General features: G+C 48.0%; 1 protein-coding gene across 1 annotated transcript in view; it reads left to right on the forward strand.

Annotated features, from left to right (window-relative positions):
* The window catches only part of APOB (apolipoprotein B), a 38,971-nt gene that overhangs the window by 1,005 nt on the left and 15,101 nt on the right, over positions 1-22,865 (forward strand). Inside the window, exons 3-21 of the mRNA XM_008254783.5 lie at positions 404-519; positions 1,688-1,833; positions 4,121-4,274; positions 5,133-5,288; positions 6,594-6,718; positions 7,396-7,481; positions 8,606-8,825; positions 9,536-9,763; positions 9,976-10,093; positions 10,195-10,341; positions 11,039-11,250; positions 11,872-12,109; positions 12,655-12,831; positions 14,584-14,775; positions 15,632-15,799; positions 16,438-16,649; positions 19,427-19,609; positions 20,243-20,364; positions 22,434-22,644. Of these exons, the coding sequence (XP_008253005.4) occupies positions 404-519; positions 1,688-1,833; positions 4,121-4,274; positions 5,133-5,288; positions 6,594-6,718; positions 7,396-7,481; positions 8,606-8,825; positions 9,536-9,763; positions 9,976-10,093; positions 10,195-10,341; positions 11,039-11,250; positions 11,872-12,109; positions 12,655-12,831; positions 14,584-14,775; positions 15,632-15,799; positions 16,438-16,649; positions 19,427-19,609; positions 20,243-20,364; positions 22,434-22,644 (3,211 nt within the window). The remainder of the gene's footprint in view (positions 1-403; positions 520-1,687; positions 1,834-4,120; positions 4,275-5,132; positions 5,289-6,593; positions 6,719-7,395; positions 7,482-8,605; positions 8,826-9,535; positions 9,764-9,975; positions 10,094-10,194; positions 10,342-11,038; positions 11,251-11,871; positions 12,110-12,654; positions 12,832-14,583; positions 14,776-15,631; positions 15,800-16,437; positions 16,650-19,426; positions 19,610-20,242; positions 20,365-22,433; positions 22,645-22,865) is intronic.

The following is a 22,865-nucleotide window of genomic DNA, read 5'->3' on the forward strand; positions in this document are numbered from 1 at the left end:
CTTCTTTTGGGGGGAATGGAAGGGTGGAGGACGGTTCCTTGAAGTCAACCAGGTGCCCCTAAGACTTAATAAACTGCTTCAGGTATTTGGTGTGTATGAATCACAAAACTGTGGCGTCCTGAAGCTGTAAAGAACTAGATAGCACCAGCCCTTTGCCAGCAACTTTAATTTTCCAAAGGTTTCTGGTCTTCAGATTTCCTGAGCCCCAATACTCGATCCTTAGCGTTCCCCGCCCTGTGCGTCAGATGGTACGTTCAAGGAATGCCAGCTAACTTGAACACAGGCCTCAGTACCATGTAACAGACAACTACAGGAAATTAAGTATAACACAGTGACAACCAGGTCTGCTGTACTTGGGAGAGTTCCTTCTGCTGTGTGGCTGACTCATTCCTCCTCCTTGTAGAAGATGCCACGCGATTCAAGCACCTCCGCAAGTATGTCTACAACTACGAGGCAGAGAGCTCCAGCGGGGTCCCCGGGACTACAGATTCAAGAAGTGCCACCAAGATCAACTGCAAGGTAGGCGGTCGGGGGCAGGGGACGAGGAACCTGAAGCCCACCGCTTTCCCCCAGCCAGGCTCCATCAGCCCGGCTGCCGTCATCTCAACGTGGGGGCCATCCTGTGGTTCGTAAGCCGGCCACATTGCTGAGAGGTTTTCTGCCACGGGAAATTTTGACTTCATGATCCAGGTTATCAGCCGTGCAGGACTATGGCTCTGCATCTGAGAGACGCCCAGTGCGTGAGCTGCAGGAGGTGGGCGTCTCTGGAAAGCACCGTGGCATCTGATTTTTATAACAGAACAGAAATCTGTTACTCAAAACAAACGGAAACGAAACATTTAAACACGCAGTCTGTTCTAAGATAAAACTTCACCTACTCAAGACTGTTCTCATATCCATGCACGTAGGGATCCCACTGGCTGGGGAGAAGGGCTGGGAAGGTGCCCTCCTCGCGGTGGGGCTCTGTGGCTCTGGGCTGAGCTGTCCATCAAGGTAGGCGTCGGTCACACATGGTTCTTTAAAGATTCAGTCTCTCAGTCACAGGAGCCACATTTCAAGTGGCCACTGCCACCGTGGCTGGACGCTGCCACACTGGACAGTGCAGACGTGGGACACTTCAGCTATGGCAGCAAGTTCTTTGCACAGAGCCGAGTTAACAGCCAGGAGTCCGTTACACCCCAGTGCATTGTGAGAGAGGCTCTAAATAGGCCCTCCCAGATAAGAATGACAACAATGCAAAATTAAACAAATGGGCACGACTGGATATGGACACGGTTGATTTTGGTGACATTAAGGAGCATTTGCTACTAAGACCAATGATAGCCCTACTGCTTTTCCTCCTATTTTTTTTTCCCCAAACTCCCACTTTTCCTCTGTGTTTTTGTTTTTAACCAACGACAAAACCACTAGTTCTTAGAATTAATGTGAGTAAACTTAGAACCAATGAAAGGTCATCATTCTTCCCATTCAAAGGGGCAAGCTTAAAAAACTTGTTACCCTGAGACAGGGGGAAAACAGGGCCACATCCGGGTTGCTGCCTGGAGAACCTGTGACACCTGTTGAGAAGACCTGGGACGTCAGGGCCAGCATTTCCCTTGGTGTCCTGACCAGAGCTTAAGCGCTGGGCCATGGGAGCACCTCCTGTTCTTGATGGAGACACTCAGTGTGCCGCCCCCCCCCTTCCCAGGTCGAGCTGGAGGTTCCCCACCTCTGCAGCTTCATCCTGAGGACCAACCAGTGCATCCTGAGAGAGGTGTACGGCTTCAACCCTGAGGGCGAGGCCTTGCTGAGGAAGACCAAGAACTCTGATGAGTTTGCTGCTGCCATGTCCAGGTAAGGCCTGGCCCTGTGCATTTAAGTTTCGGACCTTTGTCTGGGCATTGCCAAGTGTCTTGTCTGGGCATACAGGTGTGTGTGGATATGTGGGTGCATTTCCATGAGGCTTCAGTGTGTGTTCATCTCAGGCATGCACAGGCGTGCACATGTCTGCTGGGTGGGTGTGTTCATATTAGGCATACACGTACCTGTGTGTGCATGCACATGTGCATGATTTCGATTGAGGTTTGCACGTGTGTGTCCACCTTAAGCATACATGTGAATGTGTGTGTACACGTGTGTGTACTTGTGGGGTGCATGCCCACTGAGGGGTGTGTGTGTGTGTTAACCTCAGGTATGCATGTGCATGTGTGTGTACACATGTGTGCCTGCACCTGTGTGTATACAAGTCCACTGAGGTTTGTGTGTGTGTGTGTGTGCATCGAAGGCATGCATGTGAGCATAACATCTGCATTTGGCATCCACCATGAATCGGGAAAACTTTGGGCTTTCACAACTACTACCCTCCCCTGGTTAGGTGCCCTTAGTCATCCTTTAAATTTGTTTCCAAAGGGTCTCATGCTTTAAGCTCGAGACAGTAAAACTGAGATGGTTTGTTTCAACAACTGAATTCTTGTCTACAGAGTTAAAACAGTCTGGTGCCCAGTGGTCTCCAGGGTGTGCTCCCTGCAGGGAGAAGGGGAGCCAAGGCCTTAGCGGCTCCCCGACCCAGGGCTGGCCTCCAGCCACTGCATGCTGACTAGGCCAGGGCTGTGTACAGCAGGCATCCCTCATGACTGATGGGCACACCGTGTCACCCCAGTTGCTAAATATCCTCAACCCCAGGCAGTCTGTGGGGCCCGAGGTGTGTGCAAATACAGGCAGTCCTGGGCTGTTAATCAGGTAGCATCAGGAAACTCCATCCCTCCATCCATGCCCCTCTTTTGACTTGCCAAGAAGTCAGCCTTTTCTCTGTGCAACAGGCATGCATGCTCTGTCTTCCATCAACACACCTCATCTCGTCTGAGACAGGCGTACGTGAGGGAGGGGGAGTGCAGGGGGGGCGGCTGCACCTCTTCACCTCCTCTTGATCCCTGCTCTCCCCAAACAAAGGGGACCTGCTCTTGCCCAGGCGGATGTCTCTCGGCCTGGAGCTTTCTGAAGGTGCAGAACTGTGGGAGGCTACAGAACACGAGCCTGGTTCCTTCTCCTCCTTCTGGTTTAACTAGAGCAGATACAGCCAGGCCCTCAGAAATCCAAACTGTCCCCAAAGGGAAACCCTAGGACCAGAGTCCACATGAGCTTCCAGCATGGCCTGAGACCACGTTAGAGTGACTATCCAGCAAATACATGAAGAGAAGCTGAAATTCACTGGTAGTCGGGAAATGCAAACTAAACTGACACAGGCATCTTTAGCACCTTACACCCATCAGGCTGCAAGACTGAAATGGCTACAGCACCTGTGGCTGGCAGGCCAGTGAGGGGACCTATCTCTCCTGCCCCTGCCTGTGGAAATGAGAGCCATTAGGCATTATCCACTCTAGTTAAAAATACATATGCCCTTGGGCACCGCAATTTCAGTCTCCGAGCCTCCAGCCCATGAGAACAAAAGCAATCATACATACAGACAGATGAGTAAGGATGTTCATTTTAGTATTGTTCGTGCAGCAAAAGCAGCAGAAGTCCAGAGAGAGAGAAAGCGAATGCCATCAAATGGGGCCATGTTGAATAAATTATATATAACCATAGAACAGCATGTTATTCGGCTTTCAAAGAAACAATCTGATAGAGCTATGCCAAATGACTCAGGGTCTCTGTAGAGTCTAATAAAGTGAGAAAGGCAAGAGAGAGGAAAAGGTACACAAAATACAATGCCATTCGTGTACAACAGTGACAAAAGATTCCTGCGCCCCTCTCTATGCAGGTGCACGAGTGCCACACCTATGTAAGGTTGATGCGGGTGGCGACGGTAAGAAAACACTGACTAGGCTGTCCATATGGGGAGTGTGGGAAGAGAGACAGGTGTGACAGAGAGCAAACAGAGGATAGATGAACCAAACAAAAAGCTAGAGGAAATGAAAGAATGCCAAAACCCACAGAGATTTGTCCATTTTTGAAATACTAACGTGAGAAGACTGGGGCGAAGAGGAGTCTTCCTAGCTGCCCACTTTGCTGCCGCAAAGTGGAGGAAGGCTCTTTCCGTGACCGTGTCCTCTCTCTCCCTCTCTCCTTCTCTCTCTCCCCCTCCCTCCCTCTTTCTCTCTCTCCCTCCCTCCCTCTCTCTCTCTCTCTCTCTCTGGGACAGGCATGAGCTCAGGCTGGCCATTCCTGAAGGGAAGCAAGTTTTCCTTTATCCAGAGACTGATGAACCTAAACACATCCTGAACATCAAGAGGGGCATCATCTCAGCTCTCCTGGCTCCGCCGGAGACAGAAGAAGCCACGCAAGAGTTGTTTCTGGTGAGAATTTAGAAAACCAGCGACAGCGCCCGCTAACCTGGTCTTTCTTATGCTGCAGTCCAGCCCCACTGCTACAGAGGGGGTGGCTGCCCTAGCTACCCTGTAGTTACACAGGAAGCCCTACACTGGGGGGAAGTATCAGTGCCTGAGGTTCCTTCTACCCCTTGGTCTCCCTGCACCATCATCCCAGGCAGAGCCCCCAGGCGGAGTCTAACAGTCCCTGGGGGCTCCTGACACCCTGCCCTGCCTTTGTTTGATTTTGTTCTCTTATTCCCTCCAAGTGCAACACAACAAAGCCTGCGTGGATTTTTTAAGATTGATTCATTTATTTGAAAGGCAGAGTGACTGAGAGAGGGAGGGACAGAGAGAGAAAGAGGAAGCGTTTTCATCTTGCTGGTTCACTCCCCCAAATGCCTAGAATAGCGCGGGCTGGATCAGGCTAGAAGCAGGAGCCTAGGTCTCCAACCTGATCCCCATATGGATGACAGGGACCCAGATACTTGGGCCATCCCCTGCTGCAAGGCGCATTAGCAGGAAGCTGAGACAGAAGCAGAGTAGCCAGGACTCACACAGGTACTCTTATCTGGAATACCGGTGTCCCAAGCAGTGGCTCAACCTGCTGCACCACAGTGTCAAAGCCACCTTCAACTGGCTTCCTCTCTCCCAACTCTGGCTGGCCAAGCACCGTCAAGGCCACCCTCAGCCTGGGGGTAAAGTCAGTCCCCCCCCCCCCATTCATGTTCCTTCTGCCTCCCCCCCACCACCACCACACACAAGATCCTTGCCAAGGTCCTCCTGAATACCTGATGGTGTTTGCCCACACTAAGTGCACCCAAACTGTATCTTCCACCCCCACAGGACACCGTGTATGGAAACTGCTCCACTCACGTTACTGTGAAGACAAGGAAAGGAAATGTGGCGACTGAACTGTCCACTGAGAGGAACCTACAGCAGTGTGAGGGCTTCCAGCCCATGAGCACAGGCGCCAGCCCCCTGGCCCTCATCAAAGGCGTGGTGAGTGGCACCCTCACCATCAAGAAAATTCTGGAATGCTCCAGCTAGGAGAGACTCTCAGAAGAGCCTGCCCATCCTACACTTTACACAGACTGTTGGGCAGGACACTGAGAGCCAGACGCAGGAAGTGCTGCTAAGGCTGGGACACCTGTTATTAATTGTGCCAGAATTAGAATCAGGATCACGATTCCCTTCCCAGAGCCCTGTGCTTCCTGCTGCTCATGTGTCTTGGCACCAAACCATCTTCATCACTTAACAGTAACAGCTGTCCACCCCTGAGAGGGCACAGCCACCCACTGTTCCCTCCTGGGCAACGGTTGGTTGTCCCCAGCCTGCGGCCTCCAAGGAAATCCCAAGACCTGTGCTCCCTTTTCCTCTCCCTCAACCCATGAAGTGGCATGACCACAACTGTTCCGGCTTCCTGCCCTTCCGTCCCAAGGACGACCTTGACCAAAGCCTGGCCCCTCTGCCTCTGGCTCACTCCACCCCACCCCCAGTACTGACCTTATCTGCTATTAACTGGGGTCACATCACCTGAGCTTGCCTAACCCTGTGTACTATCTTCCGGGCCGTGAGTCACAGGTTGTCTCAGTAAACACGAAAGAGTTGAGCAATCACCGCTGTGCCTGGCAGCATTCCAGGTCATTGTCCTTGGGAGCAAAAACAGGCATTCTGAGAGTAAGGACCAGAATCAGAAGAGGCTGGTGCTCTGGCCTGGATGTCTTTTCTGAGCACCTGCGGCTTGCTCAACCGCACTCTGACAAGCTCTGAGGAAAGGACAGTGGGAGACGAACCCTGCACCTTTCCCCTTGCAGGAACGCTAAGATTCATGTGCATGCCAATAAAGGACGGTGCGTGGGGTACCCAGGAAACTGGTACACTGAGCAGACAGCAGGGCTAGGCCTGACCGAGACGGCGAAAGTATTATTCACATGACTCATTGGGAAAAGCATGGACTTGAAAAACATAAAGGACTTGCACATGAAAGGCTTGCAGGCAAGGAAGTGTAGGAGTCTCACACTGTGTGAGCTGTTGTGTGTGGCAGGATGGGTGTGTGGAGGCCACAGGCACACACTTTGTGCAAGATGAGAGATCCACTGAGGTGGAATAAGAGGAACCCACAGCTCAACTCCCCTTGGCTATGCCAGCTTCTTGCCTCCCCTTATCTAAATGCCAACTGTCCAGTTCTGTTTACTGGGTTTATCTGCTGGGCAAGACTCCCATTCCTTTCTGCCTTGAAGGCAGATCCTAAGACAGGTTCAAGGCCCGAGAGCTGAACATCCTGTTCTCCGATCTCATTCACAGATCCGCCCCTTGTCAACTCTGATTAGCAGCAGCCAGTCCTGCCGGTACCTCCTGGACTCCAAAAGGAAGCATGTGTCAGAAGCCACCTGTGAGGAGCAGCACCTGTTCCTGCCTTTCTCCCACAAGTAGGTCACCTGCTGCACCCGATTTCTCACCTGACGGGTCCATGTGGGTTTCTCCACAGCCCTGTTTCAGGCTAGGCTGTGCCTGGAAGGGAGCTACGGTCAGGTACAAAGCAGACACTATCCTTATCCTCCTTTTCAAGCTGACAGGCAATAAGGTAGAAAAGCCTTAGACATGCAAACAACTTAAGAACAATGAAAGATAATCTCAGACCCAGACTTGAAGGGCTGTAGGTCCAGAAAAGCTGGATGTCATTGCAGGGGGCCTAGATTAGGAAAGGCGTGAGGAAGGATTTGGGATTTTAACTGGAGACTTGTATATCCAAATCCATCAGGAAGACAACAGTCAACTGGAATTTACTTAGTAACTGCTATATCTGTGTGCTGTGCTGTGGGAGATACAAAGAATTCTGTGGCACAGAGTTAGCCTCTACCCTTGGGCCCTGCAGACTGGTAGACGGTATAAGGTACAAATACTGTGGTGGAGGGACAACTAATGTGACCAGGAGGGGGGAGGGGCTACTTGTCCGGGGGTCAAGGGTAGCTGGATCTAAAAATGCTTCAAAAGGTAGACAGGATATGGATAGGCACAGGGATGAGGGCAACAGTACACACGGAACGGGAGAATGTTCTGGGGAGCTGGCCGTCCATGACTCAAGGTCCTTCCCCCCTTTAACCAGGAATAAGTATGGGATGATGGCTCACGTGACACAGTCTTTGAAACTTGAAGAAACACCCAAGGTCAACAGCCGCTTCTTTACTGAAGGTGAGACTCCGTCCGCGTGGTTGCTGGGAAGTCTGCTCGAGATGTGCCAGCCACGGCTTTGCTCTTTTCTGGGCCCTGGTGAATGTCTGCTGACTCATGAGTGAGGTGCACTCTGGCACTGAGGCTGGGAAACCACTTCCAGTGAGAAAGCACATTCCTTTCAGAAGCTCAAAGGGCAGTGGGATAAAGAAAAGGAAGACGTTTCCAAAGCTACCTAGGTTCCTTTACGGTCCCAAGTGTAAGGCTGCACTTAGGGTAGAACTGACTTTCTCATCCACCCTGTAGAAGGCCTGGGGCTGGTCTGCAGGAGGTGGGGCAGGTGGGAGAGGATCTTCAGGGTCAAGCCACATAGTGGTCTCAGGACTTGATCTTTAGTACTAGAGATCTCTAGTCCAACCGTAACCCCACAGTGTAGGGTATCTAAATCTACCAAACTCTTTCTTATATGCTATCTCACTGATTTCCTTGTCCACAGGAAAGCGTGAGACATACGCTTTTATGCCCATCCTACAGAGGGCGATGTGACACAGAGAGGATTAGTAATGCACCCAAGGTCACAGAACATTAGAGGCAGTGCAAACTGAGTGCCAGGTCTAATCTAAGCCAGCACTCTGCTACACCCCACTTCCATGCTCCCATGTACCCCTCCCCCTGGCAAGGCCTCCCCACCCCACAAGCTGCTGGTAGATCCAATTAGAAGAAATGGTGGGTGAGTGCCAAGAAATTGAGCCTCAGCTGTCACTGTGTCACCTCAGCACCTCCCCTCTGGTTCTCCAACAAAGGGTAATCTGATATTAGATTCCGACAAAACTGGGTTCAAGTCCACCTCTGCCTCTTAGACCCAGAGGGTTCTCAGAAAACCCAAGTTGCTCATCTCTGCATCTCAGTGCTCTAATCTATAAGTTGGGGAAGAACATGAGCCCTTGGGGGTAGACGAGTGAGTGACCACAGTTCAGTCAGTCACCTGTCACTAAGCCAGGTATCTAGCAGGTGTTGAACACACCCAGGATAATCTCTTTTCCCCCTTGCTGACGCCTCCCCAGTTCCCAGTTTCTGGTGGATGAAGATGTGTTTGGACGATAGAAATAAGTGACCCCATTCCTTTGATGCCTTCCTTCTTCCAGGTACACAGAGGGTGGGTCTGGCCTTCGAGAACACCAAGTCCACATCACCACCAAAGCAGACTGAGCCCGTGCTGAAGACTCTCCAGGAACTGAGAGCGCTGTCCGTTTCTGAGCAGAACGCCCAGCGGGCAAACCTCTTCAATAAGCTGGTTACCGAGCTGAGAGGCCTCAGCAGCGAGGCGGTTGCGTCCCTCCTGCCCCAGCTGATTGAGGTCTCCAGGTATGTCTTTAATGACTGCAGCTCAGTCTTTCATACAACCTATGGCAGCTGGCCAAACCTTCAACCCTCAACCAGAGAATCTCAGAGACCATCTAAACATCAATGCAGTTAATCAACTGATCAGTTACTGTTTGCTAGATAGAGTGCTTGCAATTCCATGGGCAACGCACACGCACACTGCATTCTAGGCAACTGTGTAGATGTTAAGTTATAAGGTAAATCATTCCCACATTTTGATGAGCATCATCTAATTCCTGTTTCTATTGAGTGTACCCTGGAAAGTTTGAGAAGATAAGCCACCTGTGCCCTATGGAAGATTACAGGCCAATGGAGAGAGAACTCAAGCAAACAAACGTGATTTCTCTACATGTGAGGTCACTGGCTCACAGTGCTAGGAAGGTTATGAAGGTTATGAAGGGACAGAGGCCAGGAATGAGACCATGTCAACGTTTGCCAGGCATGTTCTGTGTCCTAACCAAAGGACAGTAATAAGAGTCTCTTCATTTGGCTACAGGTTCAGGGGTCCTTCTGCAGACTTTCCTCAACGGTGCTCCTACAGTGGGCGGTAGCCCTAGGGAAGGAGTCAAGGTTCCTGGGTTCCAAGCTGGAGGTTGAAGGATGGCTTGATTTGGATAGAGAATGAGGGGAATAGGGCACTCCTGGCAGAGACACGCCATGGGTTCTACATAACTCTGTACTTCTCTTCTCAGCCCCATCACTTTGCAAGCCTTAGTTCAGTGCGGACAGCCCCAGTGTTACACTCATATCCTCCAGTGGCTGAAAAGTGTAGACGCCAACCCGCTGCTGATAGATGTTGTCACCTACTTGCTGGCCTTGATCCCAGAGCCCTCAGAACAGAGGCTACAGGAGATCTTCAGTGTGACCAAGGAACAGCAGAGCCGGGCTACCTTTTATGCACTGAGCCATGTGGTCAACAGGTGAGTCTTCAGACTGTATTGCTCTGCCTAGGAGCAGAGAAAAACCCACAGCTCTGTATGAATGTGTGCCCCTCCCTCCACTTTCAAGCCTTGCTGCTCTCTCTGTTTTCTACAGATCATTTTGAAATGACTTGAAAGAAGAAATCAGTAGACAAGTCTGGAGGTTAATCAAACCTCACAGTGAGTTCTAATTCTCCTCTCTTATTCTGTAGCTATCACATGACAACCCGTAGGGTGACCCAGGGCCTGCAGGACATTGCTGACTACCTGGTGGAGCAGATTGGCACAGAGTGCAATGGAGATGAAGACCGCACCTACCTGATTCTCAGGGTACTTTCAGGCTTTTGTGTCAAATGCGCTATGTCACAGATGCTTTTCCCGCACACCTCTTACTTATCCTACACCCTGATCAATTCTTTCCCCTAATGCAGGCCATCGGAAATATGGGCAGAACCATGGAGCAGGTAACACCAAGAGTGAAGTATTCTGTCCTGAAATGCATCAAAAGTACAAGGCCATCCCTGCTGATTCAGAAAGCCGCCATCCAGGCCCTGAGGAAGATGGAAATTACAGACGAGGTAAAATCCACAGAGAAGGTCTGAAAGTGAATGTTTGTTCCGATGAACAGGGATTTGGACGGCACAAGGGGAATGAGATTTTAAACTTCATCACTCTGGTGACTTTCTTCTAGTCTTTTCTAGTTGCATATTTCAACAAGTCTATTGACTTGAGTGCCAAGCACGTGTGGCATGCGAGCTCGCTGCTCCTGCAGCAAGTAGAACACAGAACTGCGCTGCCTGCCGGCCTCCTTTCATCACGGCCGTCTTGGGAAAACATGCTTAATTGTCCCAAGTGCCCCCAGACCAGGACAGTGAACCAGGCCCCTGCTTACACGGCAAGGACTCCAGAGCTTTGCAGACTGCCGCATTTATTAGCCCCTACTTCTCACTAACCCTTTCCACTCTGATCCTCACATTGAAAGAACAATGTTAAAACAACTTTATCTTCACTCAGTGGCAGATCTCATAGCAAGTCATAGTTAGTATGCCCTAACGCATCTGAATTCACATTTTTGATGGGAGTCTTCTGAGAGTCCTATCTTGAGCTGGTTGCTCTGGGGGAAAGTGTGAGAAGATTCAGTACCAGCATGTGAAGTTATTAGGAAGACACTAGACTTGCACAGAAGAAAGAGCTAGCAAGTCATGCCAGTGTTGGTCATACACAGTCTACACTCAACCAAAGGACACCCATAACAGTCTTCTCTCTGGGCTGCAGGTCCAGGGTGTCCTTCTTCAGACTTTCCTCAATGATACGTCTCCAGTGGACAAGCGACTGGCTGCCTATCTCATGCTGATCAGGGGAGCTTCCCAGTCAGCTATTAACCAAATTGCCCAACTTCTCCCCGGGGAACGGAATGAGCAGGTGAAGAACTTTGTGGCTTCCCACCTTGCCAACATCTTGAACTCAGAAGAACTGTACATCCAAGAGTAAGTAAGAGTAATCGCCCCATACCCATCTGCTTCTGAGGGCCCAGGGCTAGAATTCCAGGCCTCAATTCAGGTAGAGCTACTGCCTCCCCTTCATGGAGTGTGCTTTCTTCTGCAACAAACCCTTGTGCAAATGTGCAGCAGAGCCTAAGCCAAAGATCTAGGAGAATGCTACCCATATATTAAAATTGCAACTAGAGGGGCACTAGGTTAACCCTCTGCCTGCAGCGTCAGCATCCCATATGGGCGCCGGTTCTAGTCCCGGTTGCTCCTCTTCCAGTCCAGCTCTCTGCTGTGGCCTGGGAAAGCACTAGAAGATGGCCCAATGCTTGGGCCCCTATACCCACATGGGAGACCAGGAAGAAGCACCTGGCTCCTGGCTTCAGATCAGCGCAGCTCCAGCCATTGCGGCCATTTGGGAAGTGAACCAATGGAAGGAAGACCTTTCTCTCTGTCTCTCTCTCACACTGTCTGTAACTCTAGCTGTCAAATAAATAAATAAAATCTTTTAAAAATTTTTTAAAAATTGCAACTAGAAATCCATACTTTCTTGTGGTATAAGAGACAGTGGGTAAGTCACATAGTGTGTGGGCTCAAAATATGTTTCTTCTTTCCATACAGTCTGAAAAATGTAGTGAAAGAAGCTCTAAGAGAATCTCAACTTCCAACCGTCATGGACTTCAGAAAATTTTCCCGGAACTATCAACTTTCCAAATCTGTTTCACTCCCATCACTTGACCCAGTCTCAGCCAAAATCGAAGGGAATATGATTTTTGATCCAAATAATTACCTTCCTAAAGAAAGCATGCTGAAAACGACCCTTACTGTCTTTGGATTTGCTCCAGCTGACCTTTTCGAGGTATGCATGAGACTGAAGCAGAGTCATAAGTTCTCTAGTCCATTCTGAATGACACCATAAGAAGAAAGCTAAGGGAGCCACAATCCAGCCTGGGTAGGAGCAGGAACCATCAGGCAGTCTGTACCGCCCCTTTGAGGCTCATCTACCTCTCCCCTCACAAGGGGTCCTCTGAAGCAATTCTTAGTGATAATGGAAATGCAGATGTGCCAGAGAAGCCCTGCAATCCAAAATCCATGGAAATCCATGGACTGTGTAGTCATATCTGGTTCAAACACCAAATCTACTCTCAACTCTGAATCCCTGGTTCAGTTATTTATCCTCTCTGAACTTCTGCCACCTCTTCTAGAAAAAGGTGAATGCATCCTAAGATTCTAGTGGGATTTAAATAAGACACCTGATGTGAAGTGTTAAGCTCAGCTCCTGCCCCATGGTAGTGATCAAATACTGGTATAATTAAATGGACATAGAGGGGACTAGGAGACCAACATATAACAGCAATAAAACCCAATGGGTTTTTCTTGCCTGATTTTTTTTTTTTTTATCAGATTGGCTTAGAAGGAAAAGGATTTGAGCCAACGCTGGAAGCTCTTTTTGGAAAGCAAGGATTTTTCCCAGACAGTGTCAATAAGGCTTTGTATTGGGTTGATGGTCAAGTTCCTGATTATGTTTCCAAAGTCTTGATGGACCACTTTGGCTACACCAAGGGAGATAAGCGGGAACAGGTAGGTATTTGCTGAATAGCCCCCCAAGGAAAATGTTTGAGTCTCAGTGCCAAAACATTATGTTCTAAGCCTGGGAGTCACACAGGTTCTGTGTGACGGAAGTGATCCTCACTAACCAGTCCTGTGTGGGTGAGGGGTAAAAACCAGTGTCCCCTGCAGCTCAGAGCCCTCGAAAGCGTCCCAGGCACCAGACTCACCAGAGGCACTCTAGCACAGTGACGCGCTTGTCAATTCTGAGCATGGGTTCGAATTCCAGCCTCACTATCTTCAAGCCTTGCACACCTGCTTGATGTTAGGTGTGTCTGTTTCTGCATCCCCAGAGAACTACTTATAATCCATAGGGACTAAGGGGCTATTGAACAACTAAGGGACATAAGGTTTTTAAAGATTAAGTGAAATAAGATATTTAATATGCTAAGCATAGGCCGGCACTGTGGCTCAATAGGCTAATCCTCTGCCTTGCGGTGCTGGCACACCAGGTTCTAGTCCCGGTCGGGGCGCTGGATTCTGTCCCGGTTGCCCCTCTTAGACCAGGCCAGCTCTCTTGCTATGGCCCGGGAGTGCAGTGGAGGATGGCCCAAGTGCTTGGGCCCTGCACCCGCATGGGAGACCAGGAGAAGCACCTGGCTCCTGGCTTCAGATCAGCGCGATGCGCCGGCCACAGTGCACCGGCTGCAGCAGCCATTGGAGGGTGAACCAACGGCAAAAGGAAGACCTTTCTCTCTGTCTCTCTCTCTCACTGTCCACTCTGCCTGTCAAAAATTAAAAAAATAAAAATTAAAAAATGCTAAGCATAGTACCTGAGCCTGATAAGCAGATCTAAGTTTTAGATTAATATTTTCAATATTGTTACCTGCTTTCTTTGGCTCTTAATCATATCAGTGTACTAGCTGGTTCAAATGGTTCAAAAGAGCCACTTTAGAGCTAGCAATGACACCCCTCCCTTTAAGGAGTAGAACATGGGTTGTATGTTCAGAAGTTTCTTATTCTTTAATTCATTGCCAGTCAAAGTGTGGTCCGGTGATGAGCACTGTATGTGGGACTCATCGGAAATGCAGGCCTCACTCAGGATCTGCTAAATCCACAGCTACATTTCAATGAGACCTTGAGTGACAGGGGTGCACATTCACGTGAGAAGTGAGAGTAGTTTACTCCCATGCTCACCGATGGTTTCACTTCCTTCTTCTAATTTACTGACCTCTGCTGTAGGCTGAAGTTCTCTGACGCTGTTTTGAACCTGTCAGTCTGTCTTTACTTTCTCTGCACCTGGGCATCAGTCTGGGAATTCTCGTCTATAAGAAACACTTATCTAGGATCAGATGTTTGTCAAGCTTTGGCTCACGTTTACATAACAGCCACATTTTCTCAAAAAACATGCAGTAGTTTTCCCTAGTCAAAGGGGAAAGAGCTAGGTAGGGGAGAGGGTGGATTCAGGGGCCTTCTACCACTGCAGAGCCCCAGGGAGCCTGGCACCTGGAGAAATGGGATTCCCCTCACTTCCGCTGCAGTTTTTCATGTTAATAACTTTGGAAGCACCACTGTCCCTGATAATACCTCACTCTTTCTCATGTCTGTTCAGAGGAATTCTCTGTCAGTCGAAGTTGGGTGCCTGATTTCCATGTCTGCCCTGTGTCCCCACTTTGAGTGTTTGTGTTCAGGCCCATCAAGGCTAGAGCAGACAGGCCCTGCATCAGGAGGATGGAGGGGTCTGGACCATGCTGACAGCTCACTGGACACTCTGTCATTAAACAGGACATGGTAAATGGAATGATGCTCAGTGCTGACAAGCTGATCAAAGACTTAAAATCCAAAGAGATCCCAGAAGCCAGAGCCTACCTGCGCGTCCTGGGAGAGGAGCTTGGCTTTGTCAGGCTCCGAGACCTCCAGCTCGTAGGAAAGATGCTGCTGAGTGGTGCTCACATGCTGCAGGGGATCCCCAGGCTGGTAAGTGGATCAGCCCCAGCAGAGGGTCCCTGAGACTAGCTGGAGCACACACACCAGAGACGGTGACAGTGCTTCCTTCAGAGAGGCAGGTGTGACTTGACTTTCAAGGAAGGAGGTTATTGGCTCACTGGATTCGATAGCATTTGAAAATTACGGTTTTCATAATGTTAGCTGTATCTTTTAAGAGCATTAGTTTGATCACCTAGAAAACACTGTTCAGTGTACCCTTCCTTTCCCTACACTGAAGGTTCCTTTTAATATATAAATGATACAATTGTAACATAATTTAGTAAACTGCACCCTGCTATGTAAATATTTGCTGTAATTTTATTATTAACAATTTATTAATAGTGAATATATAAAAACATTCCCTATAATTTGATAGTCACATTAATCTTAAGAAAACAGACCTCAGGCATTTTTAGAGATGTTATTTTTTTGAAAAATCTATGCTAATATTATCTCAACAGTTCTTTGGATTCAAAAAATTGTACCACAATATAATACGCTTCAAGGAAACTCTCATTTACATTCAGAGTCTCAGAAAAACCAGAATTAAGCCATGTCATCCATGATGCTTAAGTTCATAAAGCTCTAAGCAAATCCTTAGCAATATCCTTAAGCACATTCTTGAATCACCAGTTGAAAATGACATGTTATTCATGAAATATCTTCTATCTTGAGTTGTTAAAATCAGTCATCATTAATATTTATCAAACTAATCAGCTAATCAAAATATGCTAGTCCCTTCCTTTCTAGATAAAGGGGAATTATTGTCAGTGTATGAGAGTTTGCATTTAACAATGTGCTCCCAGTGAGATTCACTTCCGGTTCCCTTTCCCTGTTGGATCCATAGATTGGAGAGGCCATAAGGAAAGGTTCAAAGGAAGACTTGTTCCTTCACTACATCTTCATGGACAATGCCTTCGTGCTCCCCACTGGAGTTGGGTTACAACTGCATGTGTCTTCTTCTGGAGTCATCACCCCTGGAACCAAGGCTGGAGTGAAACTCGACGTAGGCCATGTAAGTCTCTGTTCACCCTTGGATTTCCTTACGTGGGTCTTTTCCTGCAGATTCCTTGTGCACATTGTTAAAATGTATCTCCAGTTCAAGACCAAGTATATCATCATTGTAATAACCTAGTTTATTTTTATGAAAAACTTTAGGGTTCCCCAGAATGTACCACTTCACTAGCTCTAGTTGGGGTATGGCAGTAAGACAAGAAGTCAGCTATTTTCTCCATAAATGAGTGTTCCTGTCATCTTTTAACTGGTTATGCTTAAGGCTTTTTTAATAGAAAACTTTTATCTACTAAATATAAATTTCAAAAGTACAGCTTTTGGATTATAGCAGTTCTCCCCCCCCCCCCCAATAACCACCCTCCCACCTGCAAACCATCCCATCTCCTACTCCCTCTCCCATCCCATTCTTCATTTAGATTCATTTTTAATTATATGCTTAGGTTTAATTCAGCTAATTCTTGGGTAGTGAGGTCTGGCTCTGGGGAATTGAGAATTTGACTTTTCTTCCTCCCAACAAGCCACGGTGTTGTCTCCTGAGGTGTGAGTCACTCAGATTCTGCCCAGAGGTGGGGAAGGGTTGCTGCTCGTCAGGAGGCTGAGGTATTTCACAAAGCTGACAGGCTGCTTCCTGATTTGCAGATGCAGGCTGAACTGGCGCTGAAGCCTTCTGTGGCTGTGGAGTTTGTGACAAGCATGGGCATCATCCTTCCGGACTTTGCTAGGAGCAGCATCCAGATGAACACCAACTTCTTCCATGAATCAGGCCTGGAGGCTCGTCTTGCCCTAAAGGCTGGGCAGCTGAAGTTCATCGTGCCTTCTCCAAAGAGGCCAGTCAAGCTGTTCAGTGGCAGGTAATTCTTGTAACTAGGTCTGCCTAGCCAGTTTGAAAGAGAGAACTGAGTATGCACAAATATCTGCAGGAATTGGCCAGGCTCGACAGCTGTTTTGAGATAATTCAGGCTCCAGAGAAAGGAGAAAGTAAGGAGCAAAGGTTCTGGGTTACCTAATTTTAAACCTATTTTAGACTCAATAAATAATTATCCTTCCCTCTCCTCACATTCTGCTACTTTGTGTCTTCCTGAATTGAGACTTAAGACCTACTGGTTAGTCAGTTATTAGATTGTGGTTTCTAGTTATTTGTTTGTTTTTGTTTTGAGAATGAAGAAACATTGGCTCTAAAGGAATTGTCCTTGGTAAATTAACATTTTGCCCCAGGAAAAGTACCAAGAGACACATCGCAAATGTAGTAGCTGGCTCCATGGGTAAAACATGAAACTCGTAATCCCATGAGCCTGGGACACAGCCTCATATTGAGATTTCCATTCCCAATGTTCTAAACCACAGATTTGCCTTAGTTTCCATATTTTGGACACATGTATTTTTTCACTCAAAGATAGTACTTAACTGCCCAATATGTATCAAGCATGCTGAGTGGGAAGGACAAGGTCCTTGATCTACTGGAGGTGAAATCTGTGGGAAAGACACAATGATATGAGCAGTAAGAATGAAGTGAGGGCTCAGTTACTGGGAGTAGGAGAGCACCATGCAATTACATATCATATAACCTGTGCCATTCAGGGAACTCTTCCTGAAGCAAGTAAACACTCTGATATCCAAGGGCTTGGCCAGGATTCTCCTGGTAAAGAATAAAATGAAGGTCCCAGGCAAAGAGAAAAGGAATATGGTTCCAGGAACTGAGAGAAGTTTGGTCTGGAAAAGCACACAAGGAGCATGAAATGGTGTGGAGAGGTGGCAGGGGCACACCATGACTAGCCTGGGAAGTCACCTTAAGGAGTCTGGACTCTTCTGAAGGCAGAGTTGAAAGGGGAGTGTGTGTAAGAAAGGGCTTTGTTTCAGAAGAAATACTCTGACACCAGAGTAGGAATGAGACACAAAGACAAGGAGATTGGTTAGGGTCTGTTACAGTCACATATTGGGGGGGGGGGGGCGCGGGGGGGGGACACTGGCCTGCACTGGAGGACAGCTGGGTGATCACAAGGAGTGAACAGGCTCTAGAAAATGCCAGACGGAATCGTGAGCCCTCAGTGATTGACTGGGCATAGGAGCAAAGAAGGAAAAAGAAAAGGAAATGGGAGCGCCCTTCATTGAAATAGGGACTATGGAGAGGGGGAGTGCTGCTTCAGAGGAAGGTGACAAATACAGTTTGGGATGGTTGCATTTTCTGTCCCATGGAGGGGGGACAATTAGAACTACTTCACTGGAAAATGGACCTATGGGTCCAAGCCCAGTAAAGATGCTTGAATTCCAAATACGGATTTTTTGAATCATCAGCATATACAGGTTGACATCAAATGGTGACTGGTGAGGATGAAGATGTGAGAGAATAGGACAGAAACATGGAGAATATAAGCTTGTAAAGAGAGGGGAGAAACATCAGCAAAGAGTGAGAATGAGTGGTCAGAGGCAGAAGAACCAAGAAATAATGGGTCATTCCTGGAAGCCAAGCAGTGGCTTACAGAGGAAATAAAGGGAGGATCTGTTATGGAGGGAGGCTCACTCTGTAGGAAGGCTAACATTGGCACAGCTCCAGCCTACCAGCTACGTTTGGTCTTAGGGCACCCCCAAGATGAAGAACCAATACAGAGAAAGCATCCTTGGAAGAAATCAGAACATCACTGGACTTTCTTGTTTACTTATTGATTCATTACATACATGGGAGGAAAGTTCTATAATCCCTTCAGACGTTAGGGACACTAAAGTCCTAAGTGAACCAGAAGGCCATAAGGGAGCAACTCTATTGAATGCTTCTGGGAGATAAAGGAAGTCTGAGTCTAAAGAAGAAGTCTGAGTCTAGGAAGAAGGATGGCCGGCACCACAGCTCACTTGGCTAATCCTCCGCTTGCGGCACCAGTACCCCGGGTTCTAGTCCCAGTTAGGGTGCCAGGTTCTGTCCCAGTTGCTCCTCTTCCAGTCCAGCTCTCTGCTGTGGCCCAGGAAGGCAGTGGAGGATGGCCCAAGTGCTTGGGCCCTGCACCTGCCTGTCAAAAAAAAAAGAATTTAGGAACGAGGAGGGAATTGGAGATGCTGATTAAAGCATTTCTGAAATCATGTGGAGGTGGCAGTCGCATCACAGCTCAGTGAGAAGCACGCCAAAAAGAGATAGGGATTGCAAAGGAAAACAACTCTGTTGGTTTTGAGGAAGATAAGAAAGACCTGGAAGGGAAAGAAAGGATGTGGGGGGGGGGGGGTGGAGATCTTGAGAGTCTTTAATCCTGCTAGAAATGCCAGAGAATAAGAGAGTTCAGATGAAAGAGACAGAGGGTCCCTCCTCCCAGCATTTTCTGAAGTAAGTAATACACCTAAGTTCAGGTGTCAGCAATCAGTCACTTAACATCCCAACCTCTATTTCCTCTGTAAAATAAGAACCCACTGCCTCCTGTTGTGGGAACTACAGGTAACACTGTAAAGAACTCAGTGCAGCCATCTGGAACAGAAGAGGTACTATGATTGTTAGTTGCATCAGTGCTCTTCCTATCATTGTTGCCCAGTAAATCAAACCAATTGAGTTAGGTGTGGACAGATGGGAAGCCATTGTGTGGCAAAAATCAGTGATGTACATTCCAGTTTATGCCTTCAAGATAACTCGAGTTTTCTCCTTCTCCTCCAGTAACACATTGCACTTGGTCTCTACTACCAAGACAGAAGTGATCCCACCTCTAACTGAGAACAGGCAGTCCTGGTCAACCTGCAGGTCTTTCTTCACTGGCCTGAACTACTGCATCACGGGTGCCTACTCCAAGGCCAACTCCACAGACTCTGCCTCCTACCATCCACTGACAGGAGACACCAGGTGAGAGATCTCCGTGCCTGGCCAGCATCTGCTCACCTTCCACATTATGAACACCTGGGAGGACAAAGGGAAGACGCCACATGTTGTAGACCCACATCACCAGCCTGGAGGGTTCGCACCATCATTTGCTCAGGAAAGCAGTGTGCTCTGACCAACACTTTGGGAGTCTATGCCCTCTCTCTTATGCATTGGATGAGGAGATCACAGCACGGGTCCTGATTTGCTCTTAATTTGTTGTCTGTGTTTCTGAGCCTCCAGACACATTCATATGAGCTTTGCAGAGCCCAGTGATGTGCTCCAAAGCCTTGACAGTGCTTAAGGGCTCCTTGTGTTCAGCCCCCCACCACTACCACTGCTTGTTCTGAGCTTTGCTGATATAACCAGCCAGTTACTGCTGTGCTTAGCCAGAATCCCTGGGAATCCTGGGATCTGCCCTTGCCTTGAGTTCTTGTGTGTGTGTGTGTGGTGGTGGGGGGGGGTGACTAAATGGAATCATAAAGATCATTCATCAAAGGCAAGAGACAGTGTTAAAAGAATGACCAGATTTTGTTGCACCTAAGGCTGAATGTTTTGTAGACATGATTGTCTTTGAACGCTCTAACTTCAGCACTGTACACCTTGTAACATCTTTAGATTTGAGCTGGAATTGATACCTACTGGAGAAGTAGAGCAGTATTCTGCCAGTGCAACCTATGAACTCCAGAGAGAGGACACAGCTTTGGTGGATACTCTGAAGTTTGTAACTCAGGCAGAAGGCAAGTATCCAAAAGGGGTCGCTCCATCTCAGCCTTCTGTCTCGGGTTCAACATTCACAAAGAGAACATGCTGAATTAACATATTTGACAAATATTAACGGGTGCCCAATACGTGCTAGACCCATTGTAAGAATTTGGGTTAGAACAGTGGAACAACCCAGATAAAGTCTCTGCCCTCATTGAGGTTACAGTAAACAAAGGAGGAAATGTTCGAGGTGTCAGAAGAGTGCTGGGGAGAAAAGCAGGGCACAGATGGGTCTAGGGAGTATGAGGAGGAAAGCAGAGGAGGGAGGATGGGAGTACCAGTGCCACCAGGAATCAGGAAAAGTCTTGCTGGTAAAGTGAGCATGAAAAATAGATCTGAGGGAGATAAGTCATGTGGAAAGAGAGTTACAGGCAGAGGAGCCAGCAGGTGCAGAGAGCCTGTGGCTGGCACATGGCTGCTATGCTTGAGGAAAAGGCAGGAAGACACTATTGCTGAGCAAGAGAAACAGGGAAAAAGTGGCAGAAGACGGCATCAGAGAAATAAGGGGAGGTGGTAGGAAGATAGTTTTATAGGATTTTGGCTTTTCTTATGAATGAAATGAAAAGTCATCAGAGATTTTTCATGATGGGATATATGTCTATGTTGAGAAAAAACTGTGGAAGGACAAGGGCAGAGGAACTAGTGTGGGGGTTATTGCAATAATCCATGCAAGAGGTAGTAGTGCTCCATATTAGAGTAGTGGCACAGGAGAGATGAGAAGTGGTCAGATGCTGGCCAAATGTTAAGATTAAGCTCACGAGATTTGCTGAAGCAGTGATGCTGAGTTTAAGAGGAAAGGGACATCACAAGTTTTGTTCTGAACAACTGAAAAAAAATGGAATTTTTAGGGTTGGAAAAGGGTTATCGGATAAACATGTTTTAGGGGATGCAGTACATTTGGGTGGAGGCTTTGGAAGTTTTCTTTTTATGCAGGGATACTATATCACAAAATAAAACTAGAGGGCAACACTCACAGGAATAAGCACGAGAGGGTAAGAGCACATACTAGGAAAACATCCTTGTGTAAAAGCGATATAGCAAAGGTATGAACGGAGCAAACCTGTGAAGGGCAAGAAGCCTGGGTATCTTGTTACAAAGAAAGGATGAGCTGGGGAAGCGGGAGCCCCGTGTAGGGCAAGAACCAGAACAGGCATCTTGGAGGTAGGACAACAGAGTTGTCATGTCTGCCTGACCCAGAAGCCCTCACTGTTCCCCAAATTTACCAAGTATTCCTAGCCTCAGGGCCTCTGCATTTCTGATTCTTTGTCTGAAATGCTCTCCCCTAAGAACTCAGTATAGCTCAGCCTTTCTTTAAAAAAAATATTTACTTATTTTGAAAGTCAGAGTTACAGAGAGAACAGGAAAAGAGAGGGAGAGAGAGATCTTCCATGTATGGGTTCACTTCTCCAAATAGCTACAACAGCCAGTGCCAGGCCAGGCCAAAGCCAGAGCCAGGAGCTTCATCCTGGTCTCCCATAAGGGTAGCAAGGCCCAAACATTTGGGCCATATTCCACTGCTTGTCTTAAGCCATTAGCGGGGAGCTGGAATGGAAGTGGAGCAGCTAGGACCTGAATCAATGCCCATTTAGGATGCCAGTGTCACAAGCAGTGGCTTTACCACTATGCCACAATGCCAGTCTCTAGCCTTTCTTTGTATTCTGGTCTCTGCCCACAAATCCTCTTAGTGGCAAGAACTTCTCTGACCACCACATGTGGTGGTCATCCTCATGAACATCCTTCATCCTCATGAACACCTATCACCATCAGACATAAATAGTTTATTTGATTACTGTGCATATACCCCCACCAGAAGGCAAGGTCCATGAGGGCAAGGAACAGTGCCCAGCACTTTATAGGTCATCAACAAATACCTGCAGATTGCATGAGTATATGAACACCACTAGCTAAAAATGTCAGGTAAAGTCCTGAACTGTGCCCTTGTTTGAGCACATTGAGGACTTATGGCTGTTCAGCCTCTTTCCCTCTGTGCCTCCTAAGCGTGACTTCTGCACATATTCCTTTATTCTCTTGTACACTCTTTCAGGTGTGAAGCAGAGTGAGGCTACCATGATGTTCAAATACAATCGGCAGAGTAGGACTTTGTCCAGTGACATCCAAATTCCAGATTTTGACGTTGACTTTGGCACAATCCTCAGACTTAATGATGAATCTGAGAAGGACAAAAAGGCCTACAAGCTCACCCTGGACATTCAGAACAAGAAAATCACTGAGGTCACCCTCATGGGCCACATAAGGTAAGGAAGGCACAGGATGCTGTGACCTGAGCTCTCCTGAGCTGCAGGATCTGGTGGTACTGTCCCTTCTCCCTCTTCAGCCTTCAAGGTGACCAAGCCAGGTATGCCCTTGGTCCACAACCCGAGTGCAGCTGTCAACATCTTGAACCTCTGCACATGTCCAGTTGAATCTTCTACAATTTATTAGGCACTTATTATTCATGTATCAAGCTCTGTGCTGA

This window comes from Oryctolagus cuniculus, chromosome 2 (genome assembly GCF_051225735.1).
Source record: "Oryctolagus cuniculus isolate XC-2025 breed Fujian yellow rabbit chromosome 2, ASM5122573v1, whole genome shotgun sequence".
Classification (NCBI taxonomy): Eukaryota; Metazoa; Chordata; class Mammalia; order Lagomorpha; family Leporidae; genus Oryctolagus; species Oryctolagus cuniculus.